The sequence below is a fragment of the Notechis scutatus genome, unplaced genomic scaffold (assembly GCF_049901735.1).
Source record: "Notechis scutatus isolate UNSWTSFEM ecotype Mainland unplaced genomic scaffold, rNotScu1.2 NSCUCTG98, whole genome shotgun sequence".
NCBI lineage: Eukaryota > Metazoa > Chordata > Lepidosauria > Squamata > Elapidae > Notechis > Notechis scutatus.
In genome coordinates this window covers 18,890-30,000 of record NW_028263135.1, presented here as the reverse complement: position 1 = coordinate 30,000, position 11,111 = coordinate 18,890, and the positions used below count along the sequence as shown (strand labels likewise).

At 37.5% G+C, this 11,111-nt stretch overlaps 1 protein-coding gene across 1 annotated transcript in view; it reads right to left on the bottom strand.

The window, feature by feature from the left end:
* Positions 1–3,809, bottom strand: part of LOC113428691 (GTPase IMAP family member 9-like) — an 11,072-nt gene extending 7,263 nt beyond the window's left edge. Inside the window, exons 1-2 of the mRNA XM_087948718.1 lie at positions 3,753–3,809; positions 2,629–2,683 (exon numbers count right to left, since the gene is read on the bottom strand). Coding sequence (XP_087804844.1) covers positions 2,629–2,647 — 19 coding nt within the window. The 5' untranslated portion in view covers positions 2,648–2,683; positions 3,753–3,809. The remainder of the gene's footprint in view (positions 1–2,628; positions 2,684–3,752) is intronic.
* Positions 3,810–11,111: the final 7,302 nt, after the last annotated feature.

Here is an 11,111-nt window from a genome sequence, read left to right as displayed (position 1 = left end):
ATCTATCTATCTATCTATCTATCTATCTATCTATCTATCTATCTATCTATCATGTATATCTATCTGTCCATCTCTATCTCTCCATCTATCTTTCCATCTATTTATCTTTATCTCTCTCTCCATCTATCTCTATCGATATATCCCTCTCTTTCTCTCTCTCTATCTATCTATCTATCTATCTATCTATCTCTCTCTATCTATCTCTATCTATCTATCTATCTATCTATCTATCTATCTATCTATCTATCTATCTATCTATCTATCTATCTATCTATCTATCATGTATATCTATCTGTCCATCTCCCTATCTCTCCATCTATCTTGCCATCTATTTATCTTTATCTCTCTCTCTCCATCTATCTCTATCGATATATCCCTCTCTTTCTCTCCATCTCTATCTATCTATCTATCTATCTATCTATCTCTTTCTCTCCATCTCTATCTATCTATCTATCTATCTATCTATCTATCTATCTATCATCTCTATCTATTATGTATATCTATCTCTCCATCTAGCTCTATCTCTCCATCTATCTTTCCATCTATTTATCTTTATCATCCCTCTCTCTCCCTCTCTCTATCTATATATCCCCATCTATTTATCTATCCATTTCTCTATCCATCTTTCTCTCCATCTATATCTGTGTATCTATCATCTATCTATCTACCTACCTACCTACCTACCTACCTACCTATCTCCATCTCTATAGATGGAGAGAAAGAGATGGAGATAGATAGATAGATAGATAGATAGATAGATAGATAGATAGATAGATAGATAGATAGATACACAGATACAGATGGAGAGAAAGAGATGGATAGACAGATGGATAGATGAATAGATGGGATATATAGATAGAGAGCTGGAGAGAGAGTGATGGTAAAGATAAATAGATGGAAAGATAGATGGAGAGATAGAGATAGATGGAGAGAGATGATAAAGATAAATAGATGGAAATAGAGAGCTATCTCTCCAGATCTCTCTCCCCTTCTCTCCATCCATCTCTCCATCTATATCTATCTATCTCCCTCTCTATCTATCTATCTATCTTTCTATCTATCTACTTTATTATGTAAATCTATCTCTCCATCTATCTCTATCTCTCCATCGATCTTTCCATTTATCTTTATCATCTCTCTCTCCATCTATATCTATATATCCCCATCTATTTATCTATCCATCTCTCTTTCTCTCCATCTATATCTCCATCTCTATCTATCTATCTATCTATCTATCTATCTATCTATCTATCTATCTATCTCCATCTGTTTCTCTCCATCTATAGTTATCTCTCCAGATCTCTCTCCCCTTCTCTCCATTTATCTCTCCCATTATATCAACATCTTTCCATCTCTCTCTATCTCTATCTATCTATCTATCTATCTATCTATCTATCTACTCTATCTATCTCGCCATCTATCTTTCCATTTATCTTTATCATATCTCTCTCCATCTATATCTATATATCCCGATCTATTTATCTATCCATCTGTCTATCCATCTCTTTATCTCCATCTGTATCTGTGTATCTCTCTCTCTCTCTCATCTATCTATCTATCTATCTATCCTATCTATCTATCTATCTATCTATCTATCTATCTATCTATCTATCTATCTATCTATCTATCTATCTATCTATCTATCTATCTATCTATCTATCTATCTATCTATCTATCTATCTATTTAATCTATCTAACTGTATATCTATAAATGCATATCTATGTATCTAATTATCTATCATCTATCTAACGATCTATCTATCTATATTTATCTATCTCTATCTATCTATCTATCTATCTGTCTGTCTGTCTGTCTGTGTATCTATCTATCTACTTTCTTATCTCCCGCTCATTTCCCCCCTGACTGTTAGTAGGTCAGATTCTTGTAGGGAGCTTAAGCTTGCAGTCCTCGACTTCACCACCCTTCCTTCCTCGACTGTCCAAAGTTACGATGGCAAAAAGGATTTACGACCGTTTTGTTCATACTCACGACCGTTGACGCATTCCCCCTCATCACCCGATCAAAATTGAGATGCTCAGCCACCGCTTCATATTTGCGACGGTGGCAGCCATCGTCCGTCCGTCCATCCGTCTGTGTGTGTGACCCGCACAAATTTCAATGGGGAAGCCTGATTTGCTTAATGACCGGGGGAGGAACTCCCTTCAACAAATGTCTCATTTAACGACTGAAAATTTTTGGACTCCATTTGGGTTGTAAATCGAGGATACCTGGACTCTTCCCCTCTGGGGAAAACCCTGTGTTTCACTTAGCAACGGTGGTGAGAAAAATGGCAAAAGTCTCTTCAATGTCTCACTTAATAACCGCAAAATTTTGGACTCCCATTGTGGTCGTAAGTCAAGGTCTAGCTGGACTCTTCCCCTCTGGGGTAGCCTCATGGTTCACTTAACAATGGTGGGGACAGAAATTATAAGGTAGGGCAAAACTCTCTTCAATGTCTCACTTAACGACTGAAACATTGGGCCAGTCGTAAAGCCGAGGACTTCCGGGAGCCCGAATCGCCTGACTTCCCCAGTCTGAGGCCATCATAGCCCATCCTCCCCATCCCACCCAGGACCACAGCTGTTACCCAACCCCCACTGCACCCTCCCCCCCCCAAAAAAAATTACCTTGGATATTTCCAGACATTTCCGGAAAAATTTCACAGCGCCAATCTAGAAGTTTCTGTGGGAAAAGCAAAACTCTGGAATCAGCCCGGAAGTTTCTCTCCCCAAACAGCCAGGGAGGAAAAAGGGGGAGGAAAGAAGGGAGGAAGGAGGGAGGGGAGGAAGAGGGGAAGGAAAATAGGGAGGGAGGAAAGGAGGGAAGGAAATAAGGGAGGAAGGAGGAAGAGGGGAAGGAAAATAGGAAGGGAGGGAAGATGGGGGGAAGGAAATAAGGGAGGAAGGAGGGAGGGGAGGAAGAGGAAGGGAGGGAGGGAGGAGATAGGAAGGGAGGAAAGAAGGAGGGATGGAAATAAGGGAGGGAGGAGGGAGGGGAGGAAGAGGGGAAGGAAAATAGGAAGGGAGGAAAGAAGGAGGGAAGAAAATAAGAGAGGGAGGAGGGAGTGAGGAAGAGGAAGGGAGGGAGGAGATAGGAAGGGAGGAAAGAACTGAAGGAAGGAAGGAAGGAAAGAAAAAGGGAGGGCAAAGCGAACAACCAAAAGGAGGAAGTCTCCTCCTTCCCAGCCCATTCTACCGACCTCCCAGTTGAAAGGGACCTTGGAGGTCATCTAGTCCAACTCCCCCCAGCCCCTCCCCCCCACCGCTCAAGCAGTTCTATACGCCCCTGGGAGAATCAGAGCATCGCAGAGTTGAAAGGGTCCCTGGAGGTCAGCTAGCCCAACCTGCCTGCCTCCTCTGCCCTCCCCCCACCCCGATTCCCTTTCGGACTGCCCAAACTTCGCTCTCCTCCCCCCTCTTGAGGCCAGAAATGGGGAGGGGGGGCTTTTGTCCGGACAATGGGGGGGGGTCGTTGGGGGCGGAAGTGAAGCCCCCTCCCTCCTTCAAACTTGGCAGAAACTTTGCAGCCCTCCCCCTTCTTCTTCTTCCCACCCCCACCCCCCCCCCATGGGAAGGGAGGGAGGGAATTTGGGGAGGGGGGGCTGGGTAGTCCAGTTAGAGGAGCCTCCACCGCCCCCTCCCCCCCGTTTGTCTGCTGGAAGGGGGAGGGAGGACTTAGGAGGGAGAGAGAGCGAGAGAGAGCAACCTGAGTGCCTGATTCTCCGCGACCACCGCTTCTCTGGAGGGGTCACCAAAGGTCCGCCAGTCGCTCCTCCGACTCTCCCTGCCGGATCGCCGCGCAGAACTCGAGTTGGCAGCGCTCAAAGGTCGGGGGTGGGGTGGGGGGAGGGGAGGCGGAGTTTCCTCGGATTTGTTGCATATATTTCTTCTCATTGAGGTTTTTTCTCATTGAGGTTTTTTCTCACTGAGGTTTTTTCTCACTGAGGTTTTTTCTCACTGATGTTTCTTCTCACTGAGGTTTTTTCTCACTGATGTTTCTTCTCACCGTAACCACTGGTTGAAGTATGACAACGTTTTATCTTTCCCCTAAATTTTACACTTAAAATAATACATACTTTCCATACTGATTCTGCTTCGTACATTCTAAGTACTACATTTCAAAATAATAAAACAACCCAATAATATTAAATTTAATAATAGTAAAACCAAGAAAAAAGGAATATTGAGTTTATAATATAATAAAAGCAATATTTCATAGTAAATTAAACTCTATTATCAAATGTTAAACATTTTCATAGCTTCCCTTTAATGCATTATTAATTCATGTAATATTTTAATTTTCTCATTCAATTTCAAATACTAATATCTACCATACAATCTTATGTACTTTTGCAGAATCATTTTTATAAAATTATATCTTATCTCTAAAAAAAACTTTTTTTTTGGCATCTTGTTTAAAGCTTTTATGACTTCTCTTTCCTTTTTCCCTTCCTTTCTTATCAATTCTGGCTTTTTGACCCCCCCCCCCATCTCTCAAGTTTCACTCTCTTAATCCTCCCTCTCTGTTGTATTTCTCTTTTCTGTTGCTTTCTGACATCGTATCGATTTTCCATCTTAATTTTCTTTTCCTTGGTTGCTTTTTTAAGTCCTGAATTCACCATTTCTTCACCCCCCTTACGCTTTTCTTCCTCCACTAAAAGTATCTGTCCATTAAAGATGGCTTCTTCTTCTTCTTCTTGGTCCCAGTCTTCCTGTCGCTGTTGTATTTCATGATAGGTAGAAATCGCCATTTCTAAAAAGTGGAAAATAGATCAAGAAGAGCCCATGCCTTCCTGTTCCTCTTCTTTCAATTTTTGAAATTCCATTTGTAGATCTTCAAAAGATAATGCCATTTCCCCCCCTTTTTAAAACAACCCAAATCTTCCAAGAAGTAGTTCACAAAGATCCCAAAGTCACAAAGCAAACCAAATCAAAGCAAACAGTTCCATTTAGCACTTTCTTCTTTCTATATTTTCTCTTCCTAGGGTAGAATTCAAATAACACAGTTCCAAAGTAATCTTCTAGAAGTCCATAATATCTTTTATTTTTGATCTTATAAGCTCAAAGCAGTCTCCTTCAATACAGTCTTAAAATAAATCTTTACCTCTTCCCTTCCACTTATAACAAATAAAAAGAATTTTAAGTTTTTAATTCCAATGTCCAGAAATCCTTTATCCCCTTGGCTTAAAATTTCAAGTTTACCTTCTATGCCCAAGCAGGTTTTCCAGATTTCCAACTGCTGTTTCTTTTTTTTCTTTTTTTTGAAAAAAAGTTTTATTGATTTTAACAACGAACAAAAGCACATAAAACATAAAACATATCATCCTCCTTCATAAATTTACAGACAGTGTATCGGTTGGTTTACCACTTTTTTTTGTGCATCCATTTCATAGTCTCTATTGTAGTTATATTAAATAATAGCTCATATTATCAATCAACAATTATATAGCCTGATATCATTATTAAACAATCATTTGACTATAATTTTATTAACTGCTGTTTCTGTGGGAAGGGAGAGTAAAAGAAAGTAACTTTCCCTTTCAGCTTTTTTTTCCCGCCGCTTTTACGATGTTCCTTGGGAGACAATGTATCCTTAGAACGTTTCAGTTTTCAGGGTATTTAGAGGTTTCTTGTAGTCCCGGTTCAGCCAAAACTTTCACCTTCACCTGCTTCCTCCAGCACAAATCTGACCCGGCTGCAGGCTTCTTTGTGGCGGCCATTGCTGACCGCCGCTCCACCGCCTTGGGAAAAAGGGGTTTTGCCGGCTGAGGAGGGGGTTTGCGATACCCCCAAACCCAAATCCGGATCCCCTCTCTCTTCGGCTGCCTCTACGGGGCAGCCCTATCCTCTGGATCCGTTCGGATCGGAGGAACCTCGGCGGCGAGCGCAGCAGGAATCGTGGAGGATCGCAAATTCCTGCCGCCGCCAAAGCCTTGCAAAACCGGAAGCCCAATGCAAAACTTTCTTGAGTACATCGTATCGGCAAAGATGATGGCAAAACCAGATCTAGCTAATTCCCCTGCAGAGCCACATAGTTGAAGTTCAGTTCTGCCTCCCCCTATTGCACCAGGACTCCCGTTGTCCAATGGAGTCCCCTGGTATTGTTGTGAGACAGTCTGGGAAACACCTGCTGAAGTGTCCTTGGTTCCCACAGCTGTCATCTTTATATTTATTTATTTATACATTTTTCTTTAATGTATGTAGGTATTTAATAAACAGTGTATTGTCTGGGTCATTTGACACATACAGAATAGTAAAAATTATTGCTTGCTTTGTATATAATGGCATTCATCCAACTTCTAATTTCTACTTTTACTATCTAACCGTTGAGAAAAGAAATCCCAAGTTAAAAAATATTCTGTATCTTCTTTATCCTTTACCTTTAATGTTAACCTATCCATTTCCCCACAATCTAATATTTTCTGGATTATATTATCATCTGAGTTTCCTCATTTTTCCAATGTTGGGCAAAAACAATTCTTGCTCCCGTCAAAACATGCAGCATCAAATATATCTTTTATTATATTTTCATGATAAGAAAATTTATGTAGCGTAGCTGGCATATGATAAGGTCGCGCATGGCGCATGGAGGAGAGACCACATCTGGTCCATCTTGCCAGATGTGGCCTTGAAGGCATCAGAAGGTGGGGCTGAGCTCCTCAACTTTGGTCACTATGTCAACTGTTGTGAGGACTATCAGTCACGCATAGTTTTCACACGATATTCCTCACATTGAAGGGTGAGCCCCATCTTGCCCAGATAGAAAAACCATTCTATATCTTCTATATTAGCTTCTCCACACATTTCACTCTTCTTGATTCTATCTTATTTAATTCATTTTAATTAAGTCATTATATTTGTATCTTTTGTCCATTCTTTATTATCCATTTGTCTCATTCCCTATAATAAAAATGAAAAAGAATTTCTCCTGAAATCACTAATCAGAGCATGATGCCTTTCTATCATCCCCCCAAATTAACATTTAAAATAACACCTAATACCCAATCTGATTCTGCTTGGTACATTCTATCTACTAACTTTTAAAAAGAAAAAATAATAAATCCAAAATGATTAAATACATAGTTAAATAATAAATCTAAATATTGAATCTTATAACATTCCAATTATCTTTTCCAAAAACAAATGCTACAATAATAAGTTTATAATAGCATCAACACCATAGTCAATTAGACTCTTTAATTAAACTCAATATTCTAAACATTCCCTTTAATATTTTATTAGGTTTTAAAATCAATCATTACTAAACATTTCAATATTTTAATCTCTTATTAATTCTTATAACATTCTAATTTTCTATTTCTAATACAAATGCTACAGTACCATCTTATGTGTACCTTGCAGAATCTTTTTTAAAGAAATTATACATTACCCTTTGTCCCTAAAAAATTCCTCTTTTCCCATCTTGTTTCAAAGCTTTGTTTTTTTCCGCCTTTTCCTTCCTTTCTTCTCCCACCAGGCCTTCTTCTTACCCCCCTCACTCCTAGCCTCTGCCTTATTAGCTTCCCTTCTCTGTTGTATTCCATTTTTCTTTGTTTTCTAACATTATATTGATTTTGCATCTTATGTTTCTCTTTCTTGGGTGTTTTTTTAAGTCTTAAGTCCTTCATTTTCCTTCCTCTCTTTCTCCTTTCTTTCTTAATTAAATTTTGAGATTCATTAAAGATGGCATCTTTTCTTCTTCTTCTTCTTCTGCTGCCTCCATCTGTTGTTGTGTTTGTTGATAGATAGCAAGCGCCATTTCTAAAAAGAGAAAAGCTTCTTTCACAGCATCCTTGCCTTCTTTTTTATTTTTCCATATTCTTTCTCAGTTCATCAACAGATAAACCCATTATAAATCTTTTCTTTTCTTTTTCCTCTTTCTTCTTAAAACAACCAAGATGTTTCAAAAGTTAGAACAGTCCCAAAGTCCCAAAGTCATCAATCAGTCCAAGCCAAAACAAAGTTCTCACTTTCTTCCTGGGGTAATAGCAATTAAGAAAAAAAGAAAAACCAAATCCTGTATTTTAAAGCCTTATTGTAATAAATTCCAGTCTTCAAATCCTTAAGGCATCTCCTTCAACAAGGGTACTTACATGTATGGCCTTCAGCTTTGTTCGGGTATTTTCCCACGTCATAGTAGTGGTGCTATATATATATTTTATTTATTTATTTATTTTTATTTATTTATTTATTTGATTTGCCAATTGTTTACAAGATAATAAGTATAAGTGTATACATAGTTGTGAATACATAGTTGTGCCACAATCTGGGCTCATCACATTGGGGGCGGGGGAATGAGGTGACAATATTTTATTTCTTACCAACTTTTTCTCCACTAGGACAAATAATAATAATAATAATAATAATGTATTTCTTTAGAGAAAGGAAGCAAAGTCAGTAATACCTTGAAGGTGATGTCTCCCTGAGGTGGGGCAGAAACGAGGGCCAGGTCACAAGCTCAGGGAGGAGGGAGGCTTTCCAGGCAGGAGCATCTTTGGAAGGGAAGGGAAGGAAAGGAAACAGAAGGAAGGAAGGGAAGGCCCCTCCAGGCTGTATTCCACCTGCCACTCCCTGAAGGGTCTTTTTGCTTTTTGTTAGAATTGTTTGTTATTTCTTATTTTCTTTATTTTACTTCCCTCTGGTTGGATTTGTATGTCTGGATTTTAGCCTTTAACCCAGGAACTAGAATATAATTTTTCTTTTGCTTCTTTTTTTTTATTAAGAGAAATACATAGAGTATCATTTTTTATTTTTTTCCCTCCTTCCCCTTATCCTCTTTTTTAAAATCCTTTTTATCCTTTTTTCCACATACTCGCTTTTCTTTTGCATATTACTGGAACCAATTGGATTAAGGGATACAAGTGCCTTAAAATTTTTCTCCTCCTTTTTATTTTTTGGAGTGGCAGCTGCTTGTTTCGCTCTCTTTTCTTTCCTTTTCTCTCTCTCTCTCTTCTTATAGCTAAGTATTACAAGATGAGCAGAAAGACAACAGCCCCAGCTTCTTCAATACCAATAGCCTCCTCTTCACCATATGAAGGAGAACGATCAATGCAGACAATGTTACAACAGGAGAAAGAGAAGGAAGTGATGTTGCAGATGATTTTGCAAGGAATCCAGAAGATTGAAAGGAGAACAAAGAATATTGAGAAAAAAACTGAAAAGACAGATGAGAAAATAGAGAATATTCAACCGATGATGATGAAATATGAGGACAGATTTAAGAAAATTGAAGAAGAAGATATACAAAGAGATAAGAAAATTGGAGATATTGATACTCGATTGAGTGAAGTTTAAAAGGGCAGGAGTGGACCATTAGGATGGGAAATCAATAGATAAGTGATTTTACCTGAGATTTCAAAATGTAGAAGAAGAAAAAGGTGAAAACCTTGCTGAAATAATGACAGAAATATTGGCAGAAGTATTAGAGATAACCAAAGAGAAGATGATGGATGAGATGGATGAAGTGTTCCGTGTCTATACAAGATATGCAATGAGAAATAAGTTACCAAGAGAAGTTCACATCAGATTTACTAAGAAAATTATTAAAACTCAGATACTGCATGTGACAAGAGAGAAAACATTAAACTAAACTAGAAATTGTTGTGCTGAAACAGGTACCAAGAAGAGTAAGAGAGATGAGAAGAGAATATTTGAATTGAAAAAGAAAAAGAAGGTGCAGTAAGTGATGTACCCAGAGAGCAACGAGAACTAAGATCTACTAGAGCAATAAAACCCTCTTACAAAGCCTAATATGGATGAAAGAAAATTTATTACAATTAACATAAATGGACTTAATTTAGCTACTAAAAGAAGAAAAGTATTTCATAAATTAGAGAAATTAAAGTTTGATATAATCTGCCTACAAGAAGTACATATTAAAAACAACATGAATGTATATTGAAACAAAAAAAAATAGGGAAATTATTCGCATCATTGACACAATGTAAAAAAGAGGTGTGGTCTTATATATTAGAGATACAATTCCAGCAGAACCAATTTATACAGATGATGATTGAAGGATTTTGATGGTGGAAATAATGGACAATAATGTAAAAACATTTTAAATCACAATTTATGCTCCAAATGACAATCAAGAAGAATTTTACAGGAAATTACATATGAAAATAATTGAACTGGACTATGCTAATATTTGTATGATGGGAGATTTCAATGGAATAATTAATGATCAATTGGATTATAAAATGCAGAAATCAACAAAGAAAACTAGAAAGCCACTACCAAAATCTTTCTTTCAAAGGATAGAAGAAGCAAACTTAAAAGATGCATGGATTGAGAGAAATGTGGAAAATAAGCAATATACCTTTTATTCAAACAGACATGAATCATGGTCTAGAATAGATATGATATGGAGGTCAGCAAAATTACTTGCTAATATATGAGAAATTGAAATAGAAACAAGCATGGGCAGATCACAACTCAATGACAGTCATTTGGAAAGGACAAAAGAGGAGATCTAGATGGACCTTAAATAATACGATAGTAAAGGAAAAAGACTTCAAACAAAAATAGAGAAAGAATTGGTTTTCTTTTTAAAGAAAATAAAAAAGAGGATACATCTTTACAGAATCTCTGGGACACGATGAAGGCCTACACAAAATGCTATATACAAGGCTATATATAATAGGCTATATATAATAGACTATACAAGGAACAGAAAAAGACTTTCAAAAGATGACTATAAGAGATTGGAAAAAGAATTACAGAAGTTTCCAAGTAAAAAAGGACATTAAAATTAAAATGGACATAACAAAACATAAAATGGGACGAATGGAAAAAGAGGAATTAGTACAAAAATTAAAAATGCTAAACAGAATTACTTTGAAGATGCAAACAAACCAGGCAGATGGTTAGCCTATAAATTGAGAAAGGAAAGAGAATCAAGAAAGATTAGCCAATTAATAAATGAAGAAGGATATGTTTGCTATGGAAATGAGGAGAAGAAAAAAAGTATACAAGATTATTATGGAAAACTGTATTATCAAGAGAGTATTCAAGAAGAAAAAGTTAAGCAATATTTACAGAAAGCGAAATTACCCCAGATACCCAAAGACATTGAAGCAATGTTAGAAGGGAACATTACAATGATGGAA